The sequence below is a fragment of the Pan paniscus genome, chromosome 6 (assembly GCF_029289425.2).
Source record: "Pan paniscus chromosome 6, NHGRI_mPanPan1-v2.0_pri, whole genome shotgun sequence".
NCBI lineage: Eukaryota > Metazoa > Chordata > Mammalia > Primates > Hominidae > Pan > Pan paniscus.
In genome coordinates, this window is record NC_073255.2 from 15801572 (window position 1) to 15826891 (window position 25320).

The following is a 25320-nucleotide window of genomic DNA, read 5'->3' on the forward strand; positions in this document are numbered from 1 at the left end:
CTTTGAAACTGCCCGTGGAGCTGTCCAGCCCTCCCCACCCCGCTTCTGCACCCCAACCTTCTCCTGACCCCTTTTGCTGAGAACTCAGACAAAAATTCCTTGTGCGAGGTCATCTTTATGTTCTCTTAGCACCACAACTCTCCCCTGTGTTTGGTGTGATTATGAATGACAATGTAATTTTTTTCTCTTCACAGTGGATCGCAGCTCCAAGAGGAGGCAGGTGAAGCCTTTGGCAGCTTCTCTGCTGGAAGCTCTTGATTATGATAGTTCAGATGACAGTGATTTTAAAGTTGGAGATGCCTCAGGTAAATATTTCCTTCTCTCTTCCCCTTTCCCAGCTTTCTGGAGTTAGGCTTATTTTTAGACTTTTTAAATCGGTTTTGATTAAAATGCCAATTTTAAGTGAAAGCACGTAAACTTCATTTATTTTGTCCATTTGATTTCCCATTTTGCCTTTAGATCCTGTCACTAGACCTATAATTGCTTCTGTTTTCCTCAGAGATAATTAGCAGTCAGGGGAAGGACTTTTTCCAAAGATGCAAAAGGATTTCTCTGTTTTACACCTTAAAATATATTTATGCTTATATTATAGAGGAAAAAACTGAAAGATATCCCGAAGTAGAAAAGTATCCTGAGAGGTGTGTGGACCATTAATAGTCCCTGAGCAGGGTTCTTCTTTTTTCAGATCACTTGACAATCTCTTAGGGGAGTTTTGCTTTTTTTGTGTATTAGCTCTTTTACTAGAATAAAATTGACCAGAGTAAGAGTTGCACTTCAAATTATAGTGGGTGCTGGACCTTGTGGATTGGGCCTTTCAGATGTCTCTGAAGTATAAGTCATGCATGCTTGCTCACTATATTTAGTAATTTTAAAAACTTTTTTTAAAGGTCGTATATTCACATTGTACTAAACTGGAAAACAGAAAAGTATGATTTTCCTTTGTATTTTCTGTTCAGTGTACCTTATGTATATATACAGTTTCAATTGAAGGAATCTGAGAAACAAAAATTATGTTTAATTTAAATGTTTTATGGGAAAAATACTGATAAACATGAACAATAAAAATTATGTGTAATTCCACCTCTTTTGAAAATTTTAATAAAGTGAGATGAAAATTTAAATAAAATGAGAAGTAAAAGCCTTTCCAGTTTCATCTCTTCAACAGTTTTTAAATATCCTTCCAGAGAGTTTGCTGTGGTTAGTCACATCTCTCCTTCTTCTGGTTTTCCTTTGTCTTTTTCCTGCTAGGGATAGTAGGAAGGGATGAATGAAATTATATTACTGTTGCTACTTTTAGTAGCATCAACAGCAGAATTTGCATTGTGATTTACTGATAACTTTTTGTTTGCATAATCTCATTTAATTTTCACAGTAACTTAGTGAAGGAGATACCATTTTACAGGTAACAGGGGTATTGAGTTTAAAGAACTGGCATGAGGTCACTCAGGCAGTAACGGATCCAATGGATTTGACTTCAGAATTTAGTCTGTTTATCTGCTTGGATCCCAAGAGTTGATGGACGGAATCTTAAACAGGAACTGACTATTTGGTTACTAATTGAATTCATCGACAGCAATCAAAAATTGATAAGTTTATCTTGATTAACTGTTTTTTTATCCTTTACTTCTCAGCTCTTTATCTCCCATTTAGTTGGTTTGCTGATGTTTGGTATTTCCAAAGAAGGGAAGGGGAGGGGAAAGGAGGTAAAATTTAAATCTTAGTTCTCTTCGTAAAGACCTTGGCAGATAAGAATATTCCTGGCTAGGATGTAGTTTTGGTTTGTTATGGTTGTGGTTGTAAACTTTGACAAACATAGTTGGGTCGTGGAAGTTACGAATTCCTTGAATATGGGAACAATTCTAAAACTTACATTAAGTATTACATAATTATGTGACAATAAATCTTGACTTTATGGACAATTTGTTTCCAAGGTTTGTTCATTGAGATGGAATATTCACAGGTATCACTTCTTTTTCAAGTGGTAAAACAATCTGATACAAACATAAAGTACTTTCTCAAAATATTTTATGATATCGAGCTAAGTAGAGATTTCTGACCTTGTTAAATCCTAATTATAGTTGAAGAGAACTGTTATTTGTGAAAAATGATAGGATGAGTTTTGTTAGGTTGATATATCTATATATCCCTTAAACACACTAAAAATATTTACTTTCTGTTCCCTCTTGTAATATAATGTCTAGTATGCTGCACTCATAATTTACCTTCCTGGCCCCCTGGGGAGCTTAAATTTGTGACCTATGGTCTCAGGTCACAAATTTATATGTATAGTTCTTGGTATTTATTGTAAAAGGGAATTTAGAAGAAAATGATTGTATTTAAAATGATTAGTAGTCAACAGAAATTGAATCATATTTTTGACTCTTGTTTTAGGTGCACTGATGCTCTGCATAGCTGAGATATTGGCTTACTCTAGATTACCATTGTTTTCCGTTTGAATCTTTTCTGTGCCTGAGATAGTATGTATTTAGTTGGAGTCTTGTAGAGAATAAGACATTAGTCCTATCACTGGTTTCCAAACATGTTGAAGTTGTGGATTTCCAGCCCTACTTATGAATAGGAGATTAAATTGGAAGTAGAGAAATGGTAGCTAAACATCTGTCTGATCATATCTTCTTTCAAAACAACTTCTAGAAATGACTCGTTCAATGAACTACGGACTTCCTTAGAACTTAATATTAAAGTGGTTAGATTGGTTGGCCTTAATTTTGGCTAACTGGATTCCGTGGATCAATTTCTTCTTACCTTCATCTTGATATCTGAAATTCTGACTATAAAACTTTTTATATTTCTGTTTGGTTTTAAGAATAAATATAGAAAACATTTGCAGATAAACATAATTTAACTCTATCATAAAATAGAAACAAATCAACATTGGTAAAGAATGACCCACCCGTAAGATTGGCAAGTGATTACGAGCCTGTACCTTTAGAAAATTATGAAACTGAAGATAGTTTATATTTTATTTTTAATGCAAAAGCAAAAGTAAGCTTCTCATTTTTGACTGAAAGCAGTCAATAAAGTTTGAAATGAGTAAGTCCTAAAATAGGATATATATGCATTAGAATTATGGTGATAACCACCAGAAGAACCATATGTAGAAATGTTAGGTTGAAGCATATGGAATTACCAGTTTTGTAGGTCCAAAACACACAGTCAAATATTAGCAATTTCATGGTTTTACCTAGTTAAAGTGTTGATATTTGAGACTTGGGCATAGGGTTGGGAGTATGATAGGAGACTTATTTACATTTAGTTATCTGCTACTTTAATTGAATGTTTTAAAGAATGTTTACATCTTTTTAAAGATGCAGACATGTATTACTTTTATTAACCAGACAGATTAGCCATGCTCTCTACCCCTATCCCCCACCAGGCAAAGTAAAATGGGGTTAACTTTAGATCTTGATCAAAAGTTAGTTTAGTTAGGCCATATTGCCAGGAAATAATTTAATGAGAAGTGTCAGCCTGAGACTTTGGTGGTATTTTGTGCTTAATCTGACTTTGAATAAGTGGACCAAGATGTGTTCATTGATTGTCCGTAGTTTAGCCCTTTGCTAGATGTTTGGTGAATTTACAAAACAGTAGTAATAATATTAGAATAAGTAAGTAAAATAACATGTAAGTAAAATAAAAATTAGAATAATTAAATAAAATAATTGATACAAAGGATGGTTGATCACTTGTGTAGTTCAAGTCTTTCATAGGAAATGAGATTACTTTAGATTGATGTAGAACAATTTCATTGAGGAGAGGAGGTAAGAGTGGAACTATGAACAGAAGGATTTAGATAAACAGCAATCTTGGTGAGGCAAAAATTAAAAGTGTTGAGACTTGGAATTGTTTTTTTATATTTGGGGATCAGTGTTGAGTAAAAGTAGAAGAGATAAGCCTGGAAAAATAGAATAAGGTCAAATTGTGGCTGTATATACAAGTTAACGTTTTCTCAGCCTTGGCGCTATTGGCATTTTGTGTTGGATAATTTTTTGTTGTGGAGGCTTGTCCTGTACCCAGTAGGATGTTTAGCAACAACAACCTTTTCCTCTACTAGATGCCAGTAGCATCTTTCCTACCTGCCCCAGCCTCACCTCCACCTCCACTTCCACTGTTGTGGCAACTATTGTTTCCGGATATTGCCAGTTGTCCTCTGGGGGAAAAAAATGTTCCCATTTGAGTACCACTGGCTCATACAAACCAAGATGACATCGCTCGAACTAGAATCGGAAGTGGAGGATGAGTTGTGTTGACTGATTGGCTGTCTTCAAGACATATACAGTTTTGGTCAAACATAGCCCTGGGATAGCTGTAAATAACTAGTAGAATAGTGATTGATCTGTTATCTATTGTGTATATTTATAGTAGTAACACTGTTGTACCAGATCAGTGAACAGAATTAGATTGATGAAACTGATGAACAAATTTATATTGCATATATTGTATATTAACATAAAAGTAAATTAAATCATATTGATTTTGTTATGGGGAGAACATTGGATGTAATGGTATTGATGGTTGATATTAATTAAATTAATTTTTATTTTATTATTTGATATTGTAAAGGGATTCTTGAAGGTTGGTGTTTTAAATTCTAATTTTAAAATTTATTTTATTTTTTTGTCTGGCCATTACCACTCTGAGGAGTTTTTAAAAATTCTGTAATGGTAAAAAATTTCTTAACTGTCTGTTAGTTGAAATAGCTGTTGCTTGGAGAGATTCTGATATATTGTATGTTTGAGAAAGGTTATCTTTTATTTAACCAAATGGGAAGTAGGATTTCAATTTTAAAGACATAATTTTTTCAAACGTAAGAAAGGTTTATTGTAGACTTGAAATTAACTCTTTCTGCCTAAGATAATTTCTCCAGCATATTTCTTTTTTTCCTTTCCTTTCTCTCTGTTTTTTTTTTTTTTTTTTTTTTTTTGGAACATAGCACAGAGTCATTCTTTGATGACTAGGAAATTTTGTCTTTGCAGCCTATGGAAAAAATAGACAGCCAAGGACCTTGATTTTTCTCATTGTCATTATTACCCAGCTATGCTTGTAAATAAATATGGTTTATCTCCATTCCTCCAGTGCATATGTACAAAAAAGAAATAGTGACTAATCAGATGAAGAAGTTATTTTTCAGATATCAGAGAAAGATAAGATTTGATATATTGCTGATCCCTATAGAAAGATAAAATTTGATATATTGCTGATCCCTGTAGTTGGAGTCTGACTAATGTGCTATATTTGGAGAATGAGGGGTTGGGTAAGCTATTAGGAGTTGGTTTTGTGGAAAAATGTCCATTCTTCTAATAATAGTTAACAAACATAAAACATTAAAAATTTTTTTTAAAATTGCTTTCTATTCAGGCATGGTTATAAATCAAAAACAGAATCAAGGAGTCTCAATTTACCTCTCATTTGAAAAAATAATTAATTAATTGGCATTGGCAACTACCAAAACAAAATCACAAAAATCTCTGACATTTTGTAAAATTTACCAAGTAATAGCAAAGTTGGATTGGTCTCAATTTTGATCAGCTACCCACACTTCTGCCCCAGTTAATCTTACTTTTGCGTCTATCATGAAGTTTTGATTGGTAAAAAGCCTTCTAGAAGGTTGATCCAGAAGAAAAGTACCTTTTCTTTCATCTTCATCTCCTAGCTCTCTTAATTATGGTATTGCTTCCATTCTAGAGCCTAAGGTGTTTCAGTTTTCTTTAGTCAGTGTGCATAAAAAATCTTTCTGTGTCTTAGAAGTGTTGAGTCAACTCTGGTTATTATTTATTAAATCATAATTTTAAAATGTCAAGAGATTACTATTATTGTTATTTTTACCAGATGTGATTTTTCTTGGTAGGTTGGCTTTAATTGCTGTGAGTGGCTTACAAAATCATAATTTTCTTAATGCTTTAGAGACTGAAAAGAAGTCACTTGTTTGTGAGTAATATTGGGTCCACACTCTTGAAATCCAAGAAGCTTAAAAATCCAAGTGTTTTGTAAGGTTCACACAAACTTACTTGATGGCAAAGCCTAACGGAACTGATAGGAGTTTATTTGTAGTATTTATTTCTCATACTCTGTAAATATTTATACTTTTCTCCGCAGAAATAATGTTTGATTATAGGATAATACCATAGACTTCACTGGGGGTATTAGTGTAATATATGGTGCATGTTCCATGTTACCCTTGAAAATCTGAGAAATTATGAATTCTGAAACACATCTGGTTCTTAAAGTTTCAGATAGGGAATTGCTGACCCGTATGATATTGCTGTTGTATCCTATGCAAGGTTGTTTAGGATAAGAGTGTTTTTTTCAGAACAGTCCCAAGTAAGCTATGGATACCTACATGACAGTTGTGAGATTGATAATGATTTCATAGGGTCAGTCAGTATCTGTTAAATGTTAGTGTTTATTTTTTATGCAATTTTGCTTGCAGGATGTTTTTGTTAGCAGTCATTTGTATGTGACTTGTGGGGTTCACTAGATACCAGATACTAATTACAGACAGCTTCCTTCAATTTTAGTGCTTAGTTAATTACAGAGGTTAAGCCTAGTTGAGTTAATAGAAATTAAAATGATGTGGAAACACTTTACTTTTTCCACCGTTTTATCATTACCTTTTTCTTGGCTATAGGTGCAAAAAAATTCATCATCCTGTGGATTTTACTGGCTAAGACTTGACTGGTTTCTTCCCCATCTCCTACTGCTCCCTGTCCTCTTTCCCTCCTCCCATTTATTTCTCGCTTCAAAGATTTTAGATTGTTATTTACTTAATTGGGTACAAAAAGAATGGTTACTGAGTACTTACTGAGTAATCATTACTGAGTTACTAAGTAGTGTTGGGTTGAGAGGGACTGGGCTGCCCTAGGCAGGAGTGGAAGAAACCTGCTAGAAAGCTTACTGTCCTGTGAGCTCTTTAATGTCTTCAGCCTAACTTTTTAGTAACCTCTGTGACTGCTCATTTTCAGGATGGACTGCTTTATTCATCAATTTCTTCCATTCTAGAGCATATAGTAGTTACTGCGTAGAAGTTTTGAAAGTGTAGTGACTCTTCTTTTATTGATATGAACAGTGTCCTAATAAACAGGAAGATTGATAATTTCTCTTGCAACTTCCTTTTTCTGTGCCATTGCTCTTGTCTCTTTTCACCTGTGTTCTTGGTATTCCTAAAATTTGTTTGGTATATTAGAGTTGTAGTATAAGTTGACTATCATAAATATCTATGCTTATTTTACTGGGTAAAGAGTAAAATAAATGAAGCAGTTTTATGGGTTAGATTTATCTTGTTTTGGTTTTGACTCAATACTTACAAGTCCATATAGTTTATAAAAGATGTTTAAGGGAGGAAGAATTTTGTCTGTATTATCAGTAAAATTAAAATCAAGTGCCCAATCTTAAAAGAAGCACATTTACTTTAAAAAATAATTGCTTTTTCAGTACCAAATATTGCCAAATGACACAAATTAGTGCTTCTCTTTTTAAAGCATATTTTAATTTAGGGTTATCTATAGTCATCTTCATTAGCACTATACTGAACTAAAACCATTGTATCAACTTCATTGATTTATTATTTGATCAGGTTGGGAATGTCTACCATTCTTTGACTTAAATTTGTTTATATTGTTTTGCAAGTTATTCACAAATTTTGGTGGTTTCATTTGTGTCAGCGTTGTGTGTGTGTGTGTGTATGTATATACATATGTGTGGTTTTTTTTTTCTCATATTTTCAACAGATTCTGAAGGGAGTGGTAATGGAAGTGAAGATGCTTCAAAGGACAGTGGAGAAGGTTCCTGTAGTGATTCTGAAGAAAATATTTTAGAAGAAGAACTGAATGAAGATATTAAAGTAAAAGAAGAACAACTTAAAAATTCTGCAGAGGAAGAAGTACTATCATCAGAAAAACAATTAATTAAAATGGAAAAGAAGGAGGAAGAAGAAAATGGAGAAAGACCTAGAAAGAAAAAGGAAAAAGAAAAGGAAAAGGAGAAAGAGAAGGAAAGAGAGAAGGAAAAAGAAAAAGCAACAGTGTCTGAGAATGTGGCTGCTTCTGCTGCTGCCACCACACCAGCCACAAGTCCTCCTGCTGTTAACACATCCCCTTCTGTTCCCACTACGACAACCGCTACAGAGGAACAAGTCAGCGAGCCAAAAAAATGGAACCTTCGACGAAACCGACCACTTCTGGATTTTGTGTCCATGGAAGAGCTGAATGACATGGATGACTATGACAGTGAGGATGACAATGATTGGCGACCTACTGTAGTAAAGAGAAAAGGGAGATCTGCATCTCAGAAAGAGGGAAGTGATGGAGACAATGAGGATGATGAAGATGAGGGAAGCGGGAGTGATGAAGACGAGAATGATGAAGGCAATGATGAAGATCATAGTAGCCCTGCCAGTGAAGGGGGTTGCAAGAAGAAGAAGAGTAAAGTTCTTAGCAGAAACAGTGCTGATGATGAGGAACTGACCAATGATAGCCTGACCCTATCTCAAAGCAAGAGTAATGAGGTAGATCAACCCAATTTTTATATCTGTCTGTCTGGGGAAAAGGGAATTCTTCTCTAAATCACTCTACACATTGTATTAAGTGGCTTCCTTGAAATCCTATTTATAGACGGCTGTGGGATGAATGAGCACCCTAACTGTAACATTTTTTTCATTTGGCCAACAGACTTTTATTAAATATCTACTATTTGTCACCGTTCTCAAGGAGCTCACAATCTCTGTCCTCAAGGAGAAATATTTAGAGAAATATTTTTATATCCATAGACTTGGGAAATGACAAAGTTTTCCATTCTCCTTTTTATCCCTTTACTCCTTTGTTCACAGGACTGCTGAATGGTGCTGAGTGGATTATGAAAACAAAGGTCACCTTTCTTTCAACTTAGTTATGTCCATATCCATATTAAAATATAGGCCTTTAGAATACCTTAGAGCAGGGCAACAGTCTAATGATTTTCTGAAACCTTTAGAGATTCCTTTTAAATATTAATTCCTTTACCAGTTGTAGCACTCATCATCTTTTTAGTCACCAAATCTTTGCTTTATGTGTATGGGACATACACATAAGTATGAACTATTTTTACATATATTTAGTAAATAAATTCTCTCTACAAAGAAATGGAATAAAAACCCAAACATTTCCATCATAAAACAGACATTTTTGTCACAAAACTGCAGTAATGGCTCAGTGCTTCTACTTGAAGTTCTACTACTGAAAGTTAGGTTTATCCATTGATCTCAGAGATGCATCATTCAAGACTCTTCAGTCAAACACATTTGTGTCTCTTTGTCTGTGTGTTTTTGTATATGTTTTTCTTCAAAAGAAAGATTGAGTTGTTGTCTTACATGTAGATGTATCTGTTACATCACATGTAGAACTGTAATAATTCTGTCATTTCTGTTAATGTGTTTATATTCACCAAAATTTATTTCTTTACCAAACACTTATTTTTTTCCATATCACTGAAGTAAGTTAAACTGGTAGAAAGATTTTTCCTCTTATGCTTTATTTGTTCTTTCACATTTTTCTGCCTACAAGTTTTACATAGCAGTGATTATCTATTTTAATTGCTTTGCTTAAAAATTTGGTGATTTCGTTACCAAAATAATCTATAGCAGGCTGTGAGGTTATCAGTGGAGATGAGACAGCAGTTTATATTTGGATTATAAACATTGGTTAACTTCTGAAACCAATATTTTGTATGAAAAAATATTGCCTGCCTTCAATGTCATTCTAATTCTTACCTTTAAAGGAAAGTTGTCATTTGGGAAATAGTGTAATATTTTTCATGATATAGCACAGGCAGTTCCATATTATCAATGCTATCTTAAACAGGCATGGAAAAATCTTAATTGTTTGTATTTAATTTAGGCATGCATGCAGTTTATGTTATAGCAGTTAATACTCTATATCTAATGAATAAGTTTACTTTTGACCACATCACTTTCTTCATTTTTATTAGGTTGATATTCTTAGAAGTAGTCTAGCTAATGATAGAGGCAGTGTGGATTAGATTTATGCTAAAATGTGGGGGACACCTGCATGTCTTTAGGAATTTGCCACGTAAAATGTGTGTAGTATCTGTTTATTAAACCTGTACTTCATAAATACTGCCTAAGAGGTTGTAGACTAACATTTATGATGCATTTAAAGTCCATGTGTTGGTTGTTTAGTTTTTTTTCCCCACTAGAAGACACTTTAGTAAATAAAGGGACCTTTTATGTTTAGGTTAATAGTCCCAAACACAAACACATTCCAGGAATGAGATTCCAAAGTGCTTCTTCGAAAAGTGCCCATGTAGAAGAGATTATAAAAAGTTACTTTTTCTCCAGAATAATTCTCCTTAAAAGCTTGAGTCATTTTCCCCTCAATTCTATTATTCAAGCTCTACAGTAGTTTTTTGATGATTTTAGTTTATTTAAATTATGTCCCTCAAATTAGATAATTACATTTTAATTAAAAAACTAATCAATTGTGATTATTAGTTATATTTCTAGTTTTCTTATTTGTATGATCTTAATTTTGTGAAAAGATGATTAAAGCTAGTCCTTGTTGCCTGTGGCCAATGTTTGGGTCTTAATCTTCCTGGTTATTTTAGCTAGTGATAATTTCTGTGTCCAATACATAGTTAAGTATATATTTGATTATATTTGAAGTTTGATTTTCCCCGCTTTTACTTTGTTTTCAGAAACTACTTTGTAGTAGAGTTAGGTGAAAATGTAGCTTTAGAAATACATAATAGAAATATATAATTATACCGTATTTAGTTTATAAGCAGGCAGACATTTTTCTTAGCTGCTAAGTTCATTTGTAGCAAAATAATGACCTGAAACTTTCATAATTTTGAAGTTTCTTATGGGAACTTGATATTTATTTTAGCAGGGCCCTTTTATAATTACTGCTCTTAATGGCCTTAACATATGCTTAATGGCCTTAACAACATGCTGCAGACCCTGAAATACTCTCTAGCAGTGATTCTCAAACTGTTTTTTTTTTTTTTTTTTGGAGACAGGGTCTCACTCTATTGCCCAGGCTGGAGTACAGTGGCATGATCTCGGCTCACTGCAACCTCCGCCTCATGGGTTCAAGCAATTCTTCTGCCTCAGTCTCCCAAGTAGCTGGGACTACAGGTGCATGCCACCATGCCCAGCACATTTTTGTATTTTTAGTAGAGATGGGGTTTCACCATGTTGGCCAGGCTGTTCTCCAACTCCTGACCTCAAGTGATCCACCTGCCTTGGCCTCCCAAAGTGCTGGGATTACAGACATGAGCCACCACACCTGGTCTCATTTTAAAATTTTTTAAATGTTTATTTTTTTTGAGACAGAGTCTCGCTTTGTTGCCCGGACTGGGGTGCAGTGGTGTGATCATGGCTAACTGCAGCTTTGATCTCCCAGGCTCAGGCAATTCTCCCACCTCAGCCTTTGGAGTAGCTGAGACTACAGGTGTACGACAACGACTGGCTAATGCTTTTATTTTTGATTATTATTTTTTTTTTGTAGAGATGGTATATCACTATGTTGCCCAGGTTGGTGTCAAATTCTTGACCACAAGCAGTCCTCCTGCTTCTGCCTTCCAAAGTGTTGGGATTACAGGTGTGAGCCACCACACATAGCCCCTTTACAGTTTTAAAAATTATTGAGGACAACCATTAATATTTGTGTAGATTATATCTGTTGATATTTACCACTTCAAATTAAAACTGAGGAAGCACACAAGTTATCAGATCCCATTTCATGTAGTGTCTGGAAAACTTCATGGTACTCCCATGAGAGAAAGAGTGAAAAAGAGAAATAATGTCTTAGTATCATTATGAAAACTGCCTTTACCTTTTATACCTGCTGAAAGAGAGTTCACTGGACCACACCTTGAGAACTGCTGCTCTAGAACTGGGCATTAGATAAACTGCATTTTCCGCAAACGGACACCTGTTTTTGTCAATAACCTTATGGCATTTTTTTAATTTAGTGCAGTCTGAAGAATCCCCTTGAAATGTGATTGTATGTCTTTTTCAGCCGTTAATCTTGCAGCTTTGAGATTCCTTAAGATTATCTTGCCCTTTAGTTTTCTGAGGTAAGTTTTTTGGGGACGGCAGTGTACTATTTTCAGAAATGGTTCCCATTTTCAAGATTTTGAAACTAAAGTTTTGCATGAGAATTAATCCATGACCGTAAATTATATCAATAGAATTGGCATTTTTGTTTTGTAAAAGAAAGAAGAGCTCTGTTCTCACAGAAAATATTTAAAATTAGAGACAGTTTGGATTTTGGATTACTGCTTTATAAATGTAACTTTATGTTCTTTGCTGAGTAGAATTTTTTTTCCATAAAAGGCTCCGTTAAGTATATTAGATGTCATGTTGAGAAATGGCAATTGTCACCTGATTTTTGTGAATTAAAATGTAAATGTTTTGCCAAAATTTATAAATATCCACTTCTATTTGGGACTTCTAACTTATTAATCAGTTGTCTTTTTACACATTGCAAAATGAAACAAATTGCTCTGAGTCCTAAAAAAAGGTCCGTTCTGTAACATTTATAAATATTGAGATTCATGAGAATTTAACCTTTTCTAAAAATGTAGAGGAAGTATGATTGGTCAAGCTTTTTGTTGTAATAATTTTTTCTTATCTTCAGGGCAGTAGGATTCTTTTAATTCTAATTTTACAGGAAATGTGCTGGAATTTCCTTGTATTAAACACATGTGATTTAGATAAAATTTAGCCTATTGTATATATCATTTACAGTCATATGTGGAATATATATATATATATATAAATGAACAGTAAGTATATTTTAGAGCCTGTGGAGAACATTGATCAGTATTATCATTTTGGGGGTAAGTTTTAAATCCTGATGGAAAGAATGAAATAATTTACTATAAGTAGTGATTGATTTATTCATATACTGTCATTTATTCTTCCTATAATTACATTGGATTCCATTAAATTATTCCATCATAATAAAGTTATTTTCTAGGTAGTACTTTTTTGCCATTCAAAACCTATTTTCCTGATGTCTATTTTTATGTAAAACCATATTTTAGAAATTTTATGTTAAAAGCTTCAGCTTAACTACTTTCTCTGAAACCTTGAAAGATGATATACGTCTTCAGAAATATACTAACAACAGTTGATAATAAATCAGGTTTTGTATTGATCTAATCATAAGTGTGCTTAAACTTGTGTTTGATCTGTTAAAACAGATCTAGCTGGGCGTGGTGGTACATACCTGTAATCCCAGCTACTCGGGAGGCTGAGGCAGGAGAATCGCTTGAACCCGGGAGGTGGAGGTTGCGGTGAGCCGAGATCCCACCATTGCACTCCAGCCTGGGCAACAAGAGCGAAACTCCTTCTCAAAAAAAAAAAAAAAGAAAAAAGAAAACTGAGATCCTAATTTTTTTTAAGGAGGATGTGTTACTTAGATTTTCCAGTTGAAACATTGTCTGCTAGCCATTTGGTTAGGGAAATATTTTATCTCTAGTTTTCCCTATTTCCCTCTTTGCGTTACATTTCTATTAAGAGCCTCAAGTCATGAGGATCAGAGGGCCAGAAACATTAGTTAATGTTGTTTTCTCTGCCTCTAAATGATAATAGATGTGGAGAGAAATTGGCGTAGAGATATGATTTAGGCATTTATGGTTTTTCTGAGCAAAATGGAAAAATAGGAAAATAGAGGAATTAGAACTGCATTTTGATACAACTTTTTCTGACCTTTAGAAATTTACTTGTTTCCCATATGGGTAAACCTTTTTTCCAGGGCTGATTAATTTTAATTCCACCAGAGAAATTACCACACAGTCCATAAAGACATGTAGCATCCTAATTTTCAAACTGTGATTGTTTGCTAAATTAGTTTCTAGTCTGTTTTTTTTTTTTTTTTTTTTTTAACCTAGATGTGGTATTCTAAGGAAAGTCTTTTTTGGACTTACCGTGGGGATGATATTTAAAGTAGTAGTGCTCATTGGAGCTTGCAAGTTTTCTTTTGGGGGTACAAGGAAGATCCTCAGTGTAATAAATTATGAGTTCATGTTCCTCTTTTTGAACCACCTTAACAAGAGATACAGCGGAAAGGAAAAGGCATTGACCATTTATTGAGTGTCTAGTTTGTGCCAGGAACATTCTTGCCATATATTGTTAATTCTTACAACCTCCTGAGGTAGATATTATTTTTATCGCCGTTTTGCAGATAAAGAAATTACAGCTTCGAGGTTCAGTAGGGAATAAGCGAGAGGTGAGAAAGAAACTTACGAATGTTTGATTTCAAGTCAACTTTGAAGCAAGGCTAGTAGTATGAAAATCTGGGCAGATTTTTGTTTGCTTACTCTGGTACTGTAAAACCAGATGAGTTTTCTTTAGGATGTTTTCAGTTTTATTTGCCAGCCATTTGTCAGCCCCAGACCTATTTTATTTGGTTTTATAACCCAGAGAAGCAAAATACAGAACTTAGAAATACTAGAATTCTAAAGAGAAATGATACTATATTCTTGTTGATGTTTGCATTCTTTTCTGATTGTTTTACAAATCTGCCGCAATTTTAGATGTTATACACAAAGTATATTGGAAGAATTATTAATTGTGACCTTCAGGTGTATTCAAGTGTCAATTACAAATTGCTGTTGAAATGATGGCTCCAATTGTTACTTTTGGATATTGGTTGAGTTTAAAAGAATATAAAAATTAATAAAATATATTTATGAAAAATATATATTGTGTATTGTATGAAACTAATTTATTAAATTTATTTCTGCATATTGTTAGGTTCATAAATAAAAATGTATGGACCCAAGTGCCTTCTTTTATTATATGTAATGTTAAGCACAGTATTAAATATGCAAGAATCATTTTCTTAACTTATTTAAAGTTTAAATGTATAACGCAGAAGGTTTAAATGAAAACAAGCAGACCCTCTTCTGAAATTTTATCTTTTAAATATTAGTTTATTAATACGTCTTCCTATACTTTTTCTTTTTGAGACAGGGTCTTGTGCTGTCCCCCAGGCTGAAGTACAGTGGCGAGATAATAGCTTGCTGCAGCATTGAATTCCTGGGCTCAAGTGATCTTCCCGCCTCAGCCGCCTGAGTACCTGGGACTAAGGGCATGCATCACCACGCCCAGCTAATTTTAAAATATTTTGTAGAGACAGGATCTCACTGTGTTGCCCAGGCTGGTCTCTAACTCCTGGCCTCAAGTGATCCTCCTGCTTCAGCCTCCCACGGTATTTGGGATTACCGGTGTGAGCCACTGTGCCCATCCTCTCTTTTTATAGTATCACTAGCTAGATGTCTTTATTACCAGTTTACACTGGGTATTTCTTGATAGAGACCTAATTAATAGAGTTCTCTGACCCTTCTAGCAGCTAGTCAATCTGGATCCTTTTTTAGATTATTTTCTGTATCTCTGTGTATTCATATACCTACGCAGGCTTTCATGGATCTGTCTTACAGTAGTTTGATAATGCTGGAATTTCTGAATTTCCCGGTACTTAAGGAGTATAGAGTCCTTAAGTGTGCCATCACATACATACTTGCTTATATGTTATTTTGAATTGATTTTTTCCTATTTTGTATATGTGCGTCTTGTCTTCTCTAGGTAGGATTATAAGCTCCTAAAGTGTAAGAATCATGTCTTGTGCTTTTAAAACACATGTATAGCATCAATGATTACTTTGATTACTTGTGGATTCATTTTTCGTTTTTCCTAGTTTAAGGGGCAAAGCAGAATAGCAAAGCAGATCAAGAGTTGTTAGTTGCATGCGTGCTTTTTCATTTCCTAGAGGAGAGAGAATACGAAGCTTGCAGAGAAGTGAAAAATTAAATAAGAGGGTGCTTATAGGGGTTCTTTGATAAAGAGGTCAAGTATATATTTCTCAAATATAATGTACTTTGAAGTTAATAAAAGAATGGAAAATGGGGCATACATTTGGAAATGCATATAATAATGTTTAAGTAATAAAGAATTTTAGTGATTAAGTTTTTTTTTACTTTAAATGTGATTTTCTGATATATGTTAATATTTTAATATTAGGACTCGCTGATTCTTGAGAAGAGTCAAAACTGGAGCTCTCAAAAAATGGACCATATTCTGATTTGCTGTGTTTGTCTGGGAGATAATAGTGAGGACGCTGATGAAATAATTCAGTGTGACAATTGTGGCATTACAGTCCATGAAGGTAATGTTGCTTTCTTTTCTCTCTTTTTAGAAATGGCTGACTGTGGCTCTTTTACATTTGTACTAAGGTGGTTCTACAATATTTCATGGTGTTTCGGTTGAAATAATGCTAAATCATCAAAGTATGGATGCTATTTTTCAGGTTATCTTTTCTTTTATTTTGAGATGGAGTCTCACTGTGTCGCCCAGGCTGGAGTGCAGTGGCACAATCTCGGTTCACTGCAACCTCCACCTCCCAGGTTCAAGCGATTCTGCTGCCTCAGCCTCCTGGGTAGCTGGGACTACAGGCGCCCACCACCACACCTAACTAATTTTTGTGTTCTTTTTTATTTTATTTTTATTTATTATTTTTGAGATGATGTCTCGCACTGTTGCCCAGGCTGGAGTGCAGTGGTGCTATCTCAGCTCACTTCAACCTCCGCCTCCTGGGTTCAAACTATTCTGCCTCAGCCTCTTAAGTAGCTGGGATTACAGGCACGAGCCACCACGCCTGGCTAATTTTTGTATTTTTAGTAGAGATGGAGTTTCACCATATTGGTCAGGCTGGTCTTGAACTCCTGACCTCGTGATCCACCTGCCTTGGCCACCCAAGGTGTTGGATTACAGGCATGAACTACCACGCCTGGCCAATTTTTGTGTTCTTAGTAGAGATGGGGTTTCACCATATTGGCCAGGCTGGTCTCAAACTCCTGACTTTAAGTGATCCGCCTGCCTCAGCCTCCCAAAGTGCTGGGATTACAGGCGTGAGCCACCACACCTGGTCCCCCGGTCATCTTAATTAAAAAAATTTTTTTAAATAATGAAAATAGGAATGCTATATGAAAATCAGTATTTCTTTAAAGGTCAGTGTTCTGGTATTGTATTTTATGGTACTATTTCTTGTTTGTTTTTTTTTTAATTTTTTAATTTTTTAATTTTTTTTTTTTTTTTGGTAGAGACAGGGTTTTGCTATGTTGCCCAGGCTGATCTTGAACTCCTGGCCTCAAGCAATCTGCCTGCCTCGGCCTCTCAAAGTGCTGAGATCACAGGCATGAACCAGTGTGCCAGGCCTTATTTCCAGTTTTTTTTTTTAATTTTAAATTTTTAAAAATGATTTCTAGTTTTTAAATAAAATTCAGAAGTAGAAAAAAGTTGACTATTTTAGTCTGATAGAAAGCATTCTTAAAAAACTTATATTCTATCAATTTTTTGTAGCTTCTTCTTTCATAGTTGTATTTTTATTTTTGAGACAGAGTCTTGCTCTTGTCCAGGCTGGAGTGCAGCGACACAATCTCAGGTCACTGCAACCTCTGCCTCCCAGGTTCAAGCGATTCTCCTGACTCAGCCTCCCGAGTAGCTGGGATTACAGGTGCCTGCCACCATGCCTGGCTAATTTTTGTATTTTTAGTAGAGATGGGGTTTCACCATGTTGGCCAGGCTGGTCTCGAATTCCTGGCCTCAAGTGATCCACCCGACTCAGCTTCCCAAAGTGCTGGGATTACAGACATGAGCCACCGTGCCTGGCTGACAGTATATATTTCTTAAGAGCAAAGGGCCGGGTGCAGTGGCTCACGCCTGTAATCCCAGCACTTTGGGAGGCCGAGGCGGGCGGATCACCTGAGGTCAGGAGTTTGAGACCAGCCTGGCCAGCATGGCGAAACCCCATCTCTACTAAAAATACAAAAATTAGCCGGGCGTGGTGGCTTATACCTGTAATCCCAGTTACTCGAGAGGCTGAGGCAGGAGAATCACTGGAACCCAGGAGGCGGAGGTTGCAGTGAGCCGAGATGGTGCCACTGTACTCCAGCCTGGGCGACAGAGGAAGACTGTCTCAAAATTTAAACAAACAAACAAAAAAAGGCATTCTCTTACATAACCACGTAATTATCAAAGTCAGGAAGTTAGCATTGATGAAATGCTGTTTTATCTAATTTATATAGATTGTATTCAAATGTTGCCAGTTGTCCCAACAATGTCATTTCTAACAAAATCAAAGCCAGGATCATGTATTGCATTTAATCGTCATGTCTGTTTAGTCACCTTTAATGTAGAACAGTCCTTGAGTTTCTGTCTCATAGACATTTTTAAATATATAGACCAGTTTTTTTTATTTTGGTTTGTTTTTACAGAATGTTCCTAATATGATTAGATTTGGGTTATATGCTTTTGGCCAGAATACCACGGAAGTTATATAGTGTTCTTAGTGCATCGTATTAGGAAGCATATGATATTTATTTGTGCAGTTACTGGTGATATTACTATTACTTTTTTTTCTCAGTTTTATTGCATAAGCCCACCAATTTAGAATACTGGTGATATTTTGATCACTTGGTTGAGAGGGTGTCTTTCTGGTTTATCTGTGGTAAAGTTATTTTTTCTTACCAATTAATTATTATTATTATTATTATTTTTTAATCAGGGCTGTGACTACCACAAAACAGTATTTCTATGGCCTTTCTCTTACCTGCTTTTCTGGTCTTACAGCCCTTGTCCCAAGTAATTCTGGGAGTCTGCTGGACTTGTGGGACTTTGCATGATCTGTGATTCTCTAGCTAATGCTCTGATCTTCATGTGGAGCTCCCCTTTTTTGCTGCTAACACTCACTGTGGGAATATCTCCAGTTACTGTTATTCATTTATATTTTTGGTAATGTTTGTTGAGTACCTTCTATGTGCTTGGTATTCTGTAAATTTTAGGCATATGAAATAGAATGTACACATTGTTGACCTGGTGGAACTTAATGTCTGGACAGACAGGCAGTAAACAAACCAATAAATATCTCTTAGTTGGTGGCCCAGATTCTGAAGAAAAATGAAGTAGGACAAGGAGTATAGGAATGCTATGTGTGAGGGTGGTTGGGTGAGTTGCAGAAGTCTGTATTTGTAAAAATTGATAAGGGGCTGGGTACGGTGGCTCACGCCTGTAAATCCCAGCACTTTGGGAGGCCAAGGCAAGCGGATCACCTGAGGTCAGGAGTTTGATATCAGCCTGGCCAAAATGGTGAAACCACGTCTCTGCTAAAAATACAAAAATTAATCCGGCATGGTGGCACGTGCCTGTAATCCCAGCTACTCTGGAGGCTAAGGCAGGAGATTTGCTGGAACCTAGAAGGTGGAGGCTGCAGTGAGCCAAGATTGCGCCAGTGCACTTTGACCTGGGTGACAGAGGGAGACTCTGTCTCAAAAAAAAAAAAAAGTTGTTAAGGGAAATCCACTCTGATAAGAGGATATTTGAGCAGTGACCTGAAGGAAGTAAAAGAGCAAGTCACTTAAATATATTGGGAAAGAGCACTGCAAGCGGAGGGAGTAGTGAATGTAAAGATCTCAGCCAAGCACAATGGCTCACGCCTGTAATCCCAGCACTTTGGGAGGCCGAGGCAGTGAATCACTTGAGGTCAGAAGTTTAAGGCCAGCCTGTCCAACATGGTGAAACCGCATCTCTACTAAAAATACAAAAAATTAGCTGGGCATGGTGGCATGTGCCTGTAGTCCTAGTTACTCAGGAGTCTGAGGCAGGAGAATGGCTTGAACCCAGGAGGCAGAGGTTGCAGTGAGCTGAGGTCGAGCCACTGCACTCCAGTCTGGGCAACAGAGTGAGACTCCGTCTCAAAAAAAAAGATCTTGAAGTGGTAGCATGCTTAAGAGTGTTTGTATAATGGCACAGAAGTTTGTATGGCTAGAACTGGGTGAGCAAGCTGGTTAGTGGTGGGAGTAGAGATGGGAGTAATCCAGCTGGGGTCTCGCAGATTCTGGTACTGATTTTAGATTTTATTATTGTGTCCGGAATTGGTGGGTTCTTGGTCTCACTAACTTCAAGAATGAAGCCGTGGATCCTCGCGGTGAGTGTTAACAGTTCTTAAAGGTGGCGTGTCCGGAGTTTGCTCCTTCTGATGTTTGGATGTGTTCGGAGTTTCTTCTTTCTGGTGGGTTCGTGGTCTCGCTGGCTCAGGAGTGAAGCTGCAGACCTTCGCGGTGAGTGTTACAGCTCATAAAGGCAGCGCGTACCCGAAGAGTGAGCAGCAGCAAGATTTATTGCAAAGAGCGAAAAAAGAACAAAGCTTCCACAGTGTGGAAGGGGACCCGAGCGGGTTGCCATTGCTGGCTGGGGCAGCTTGCTTTTATCCCCTTCTCTGGCCCCACCCACATCCTGCTGATTGGTCCATTTTACAGAGAGCTGATTGGTCTGTTTTGACAGGGTGCTGATTGGTGTGTTTACAATCCCTGAGATAGACACAAAAGTTCTCCAAGTCCGCACAGAGCACTGATTGGTGCATTTACAAACCTTGAGCTAGACACAGGTTGCTGATTGGTGTGTTACAAACCTTGAGCTAGACACAGAGTGCTGATTGGTGTATTTACAATCCCTTAGCTAGACATAAAGGTTCTCCAAGTCCCCACCAGATTAGCTAGATACAGAGTGCTGATTGGTGCATTTACAAGCCTTGCGCTAGACACAGAGTGCTGATTGGTGTATTTACAATCCCTTAGCTAGACATAAAGGTTCTCCAAGTCCCCACTAGACTCAGGAGCCTAGCTGGCTTCACCCAGTGGATCCCGCACCAGGGCCACAGGTGGAGCTGCCCGCCAGTCCCATGCCGTGCGCCCGCATTCCTCAGCCCTTGGGTGGTCGATGGGACCGCGCCACAGAGCGGGGGCAGCGCTCATCAGGGAGGCTCAGGCCACGCAGGAGCCCACGGCGGGGCGGGTAAAGCTCAGGCATGGTGGGCTGCAGGTCCCGAGCCCTGCCCCACAGGGAGGCAGCTGAGGCCCGGCGAGAATTTGAGAGCCGCGCCGGCGGGCCAGCACTGCTGGGGGACCCGGTGCACCCTCCACAGCTGCTGACCCAGGTGCTAAGCCCCTCACTGCCCGGGGCTGGCAGTGCCCGCCAAGCCCATGCCCACCCGGAACTCGCGCTGGCCCGCAAGCACCTTGCACAGCCCCGGTTCCTGCCCGTGCCTCTCCCTCCACACCTCCCCGCAAGCTGAGGGAGCTGGCTCCACCCTCGGCCAGCCCAGAGAGGGGCTCCCACAGTGCAGCTGCAGGCTGAAGGCTCCTCAAGTGCAGCCAGAGTGGGCGCCAAGGCCGAGGAGGTGCCAAGAGTGAGCGAGGGCTGTGAGGGCTGCCAGCACGCTGTCACCTATCATTATGATGGATGTGGGAAGCCATAACGTGGCTTTTCAGCAGAGGATTAATATGGTTTGATTCATGTTTTGGAAGGATCACTCAGACTGCTGGGTTGGGAGTAGACTGAAGTGAATCTAAGGTGGGAAACTAGGAAAATATTTAGGAGACCATTGCAATTATCTAAGAGAGGAATTGGTTTTGAGGTAGATAGTAAAAGTTTGGTTTTAAACTCTGTTTATGTAAGATGTTAGGACTAGAAATTTAAATTTGGGACTTATCAGCCTGAAGATGTTATGCAAAGATATAAGACTAAATGCTTGTAACAAAGTCATCCTAGTACTTTAGAGGAGATGGGGAACACATGGCCAGTGAGATATGAGAACCATGGGTGATGACCCAGAGAAAACTGTTTCAAAAAGAGAGTCAGTAAATGTGTCAAATAATGTTTTTAAGAGTGGGAAATCACCCTAATTCAATGCTGGACTTCAAGTACACCACCAGGCAAGCTATCCCAGAGGTTATTGAAAAAAAAAAAACTAATTGATAAAATGTTTATATCACATAATTCATTAAATAAATATAAAATACACAGAAGCAAGGGGAAAGATAGAGGATAAGTTAACACATTTAGGCTGGGGTTTAAGTAGGATAGAAGGACCACACTACCTAAATAAATCCTGGGGTACGTAGTGTTGATATGTTTTGGCTTATCAACCTTCTTTGCTAATGCTGCGGTTGTGAGAACCAGAGCCCACAAGATAGGTGCCCAGGGCCAAAGATAGGCACACTCTCAGGAAGATACAGGAACAAGTATGCCTGGTCATGGCGTTAGCTCTCCAGTTAATCTACTCAACAGCCATAGGTTTTATTTTTATTTGTTAGTGGACAGAGTAGGTATCACCAATGGGTGGCCAAATTAAGGCCTCAGGAATATTGAGTTCTAAGTGTCGCATGTATATTTAATGTATTCTGACTCTTTGGTGCCTTTTGCATATTTGCCTCAAGAATATTAGATACATCTTGGTCCTTCTATCCCTTTCTGTCTGTATTTAATGCATACATGCTTTACTTACTTTTTATCTATACATACACATATAAGTTTTATTGATCTCATTTTGTTTCTGTATAGTAGAGTTTAATATCCTCAAGCAGAGCAAAAACACATTATTACTGAGAATATATCACTGAATTTATTAACATGAGGGTCATTGGCCATCTTGACCTGAGAGAGTTCAAAGTGAGAATAAAAGAAGGGAAAGTGCAAAAAGTGACCAAATGCAATTCCTGTGATGAGTTTTTATATAGAGAAGCCAGGAGATGGGACAAGGGATGTGAAATTGAGGGAGGGTTTTTTTCTTTCTTATTTTAGATGCCGTATTGATTATCTGCTGCAGTGGAACAAATTATCCCAAAACATAGCAGCTTAAAACAACAAACATTTATTATTTCACATGATTTCTAAGGGGTAAGAAGCTGGGAGCAGTTGGTTGGGTTGTTCTGGCTTAGAGTCTCTCATGAAGTTGCAGGTCAAACCATAGCCTGGGCTGTAGTCATTTTAAGATTTGGCTGGACCTGGAGGATTTGCTTCTAAGCTAAGTCAAATAGTTGTTGGTAGGCTTCAGTTCTTTGATGGCTGTTGGCCAGAGACCTCAGTTTCCTACTGCATGGACCTCCCTCATAAGCTGCATGAATGTCTTCATGAAGGGCAGCTGGCTTCAGAGTAAGTGATCAAAGAGAGAAAGAGACGGAAGCAGTTGTATCAGAGTGCTAGTATATTTTATAATCTAATATTGGTAGTGCATACAACCATTTCTGCCATATTCTGCTGTTCACACAAGCCAACCCTAGTCAGATGTAGGTGGGGGCATTCTAAGAGTGTAAATACCAGGAGGCACTGATTATTAAGGGCTATCTTAGAGGCTGCCTACCACATGTGCAGAGATTATATAGCATGTTGTGTGCTCATGGAAGTGACCCAGTGGAAAGGGAGAATTGGTGATATAAGGAAAATAGTGAGTAAAGAAGGGGGAACAATTGCTGGAACAAAGGTTTTGAGTGCAAGATTAGAGGGGATGAGATCCAGTACCAAGTAGAGAGATTGAGTAGATAAGAGTAACCATAGTAATTTGGGAAAAAAGGATATATGGGTCCAGATGTAGCTAGGTTGTTAGATGTGGTAGTTGGAGCATGTGTAAGTTATTTTTAAAATGTTTCTTGTTTTCTCAGTGAAATAGGAAGCAAAGCCATTAGCAGAGAGTGGGACAGTGGGGAGTTAGAGATTTGGGGAGGCAGAGTTGTATAAATTTATTTGGGAGAATAAACTGAATAAGGAAACATATACCTAAAATATGTATGTATACACACACACACACATATATGTATATATACACACACATACACAGCAATAAGACCACTTGATATTAGTGGTAATGAATATAAAGGGCTCATTAATATAAATATCATATTCATATGAATATGATATTAGTGGTAATGAATACTGTTACTGAGAAAAGTAAACATGGTTGAATATATGTGTATTTTTCTTCTCCAGGTGTGGTTCAGATTCCTGGGAGTAGGTAAAGAATATGTTAACTCAGGAGTAGCAGCTACTTTGGCAGTGTTTGTTACATTGATCACTGATGATCACAAACATGTTACTGCTGCTTATATCCATGAATGTCATTGCTGATGTGTGATACAGTCATGATGAGTTCTGTCAGTTTTGGTGATTCTCTTATGATGCTGAGGGCACTATCTCTATTTTTCTCTGCTTCATTATAATGCTGAGTACCATCTCTACTTCTTAAGTCGTTCCTAGGTCTACTTCTTAGATTGTGGTCATTGACTATGGATGTATTTTTTTAGGCCAGCACAGTAGTTTTGAGTAATTGAATTGGTTGCTAACATTTAGACATTGGGAAATGGTACACATTTAGGATTTCAAGCTTCTTTTGCAAAGTTCTGGCGGCACTAGGGTTTTTTGCTGTTGTTGTTGTTGTTAAGTGATGGAGTGCCCCAGGCTTGCCTCAAACTCCTGGGCTCAAACAATCTTCTTGTTTCAGCTTCCTGAGTAGCTGTGACTAAAGGCATTAAAGGCATATGCCTGCCCTTGCAGTACTTTTCACTTTCTTCTAGCACAATCTGCTGGAGCTGAATAAGGCTGCCCCCTGCTAGTAAGGCCTGTGGTCTCCAGTTCACTACAGTCCTCTCTCAAACCACTTACTCATTTTTGTTAGTTGCCTAGTCCCTGGAGATATTTGAATATATAGTTCCTTATCTGCTTTGAGGGTACTGTCTCGTTGCTGATATTTGGGCTGCTGATGCCTTGTGGTCTCAATGTCTCACATCTATAATAGTAAAGCAACTCTTTTACTATAGCTTTTACTTTAGGACACAAGCTTGAGTCCACTGGGGACTAGTTCCATGTACATTTCAGAATGAACCTCACTCTCTATTTTGTTGTTTTTGAGTCATGTTTTGCTCCTTGGACTCTTAACTTAGGATGAGTTCTTTCCCAGTAGATTCATTGTTCAGATAAACATAGATTTCTGTAAGGGCACAACATTAGTTCCACTGACATGCTTACAGCTATTAAAAGTTCATAATACGACCCTTGCTTCAGATGAATAGCCTCGGTACTGGAAAATCTACCTTCTTTCCAAAGTAGCTTTGATTTTCAGAAACATTTAAAAAGTCTGAATCAAGGCAGACAAATGAGATGATCAAGCTGAGTGGTAATGCCAATTAAGTCAACAGGATGTTGTGTCTATATAAAGTCATGTAACAACTCTTCTTGTGTAATTGATTTAACTGACTTTGATGGCAGTCCAAGTTATAAATATTTTTGAGACTTTGCTAATGATAACTCATTTAATTCCTAAAACTAATTCATTAGAATTGGAGACCTATTTTTGTTACAGAGAAGGAAGAAAGTAGAGAAGGAGAGGGAAATTGATGCATAAATAGGGAAGCTGAATAGTCTTTGACCACTTTAGGTGAATCTTTATTTTGTATAATTAATTTATTGGTAGTAAT

General features: G+C 37.2%; 1 protein-coding gene across 13 annotated transcripts in view; it reads left to right on the forward strand.

The window, feature by feature from the left end:
* Positions 1–25320, forward strand: part of PHF14 (PHD finger protein 14) — a 230174-nt gene that overhangs the window by 33760 nt on the left and 171094 nt on the right. For all 13 annotated transcript variants that reach the window (XM_055115712.1, XM_055115713.1, XM_055115707.1 and 10 more), the window contains 3 exons: positions 195–305; positions 7743–8518; positions 16040–16184. In XM_055115712.1, coding sequence (XP_054971687.1) covers positions 7925–8518; positions 16040–16184 — 739 coding nt within the window. In that variant the 5' untranslated portion in view covers positions 195–305; positions 7743–7924. The remainder of the gene's footprint in view (positions 1–194; positions 306–7742; positions 8519–16039; positions 16185–25320) is intronic.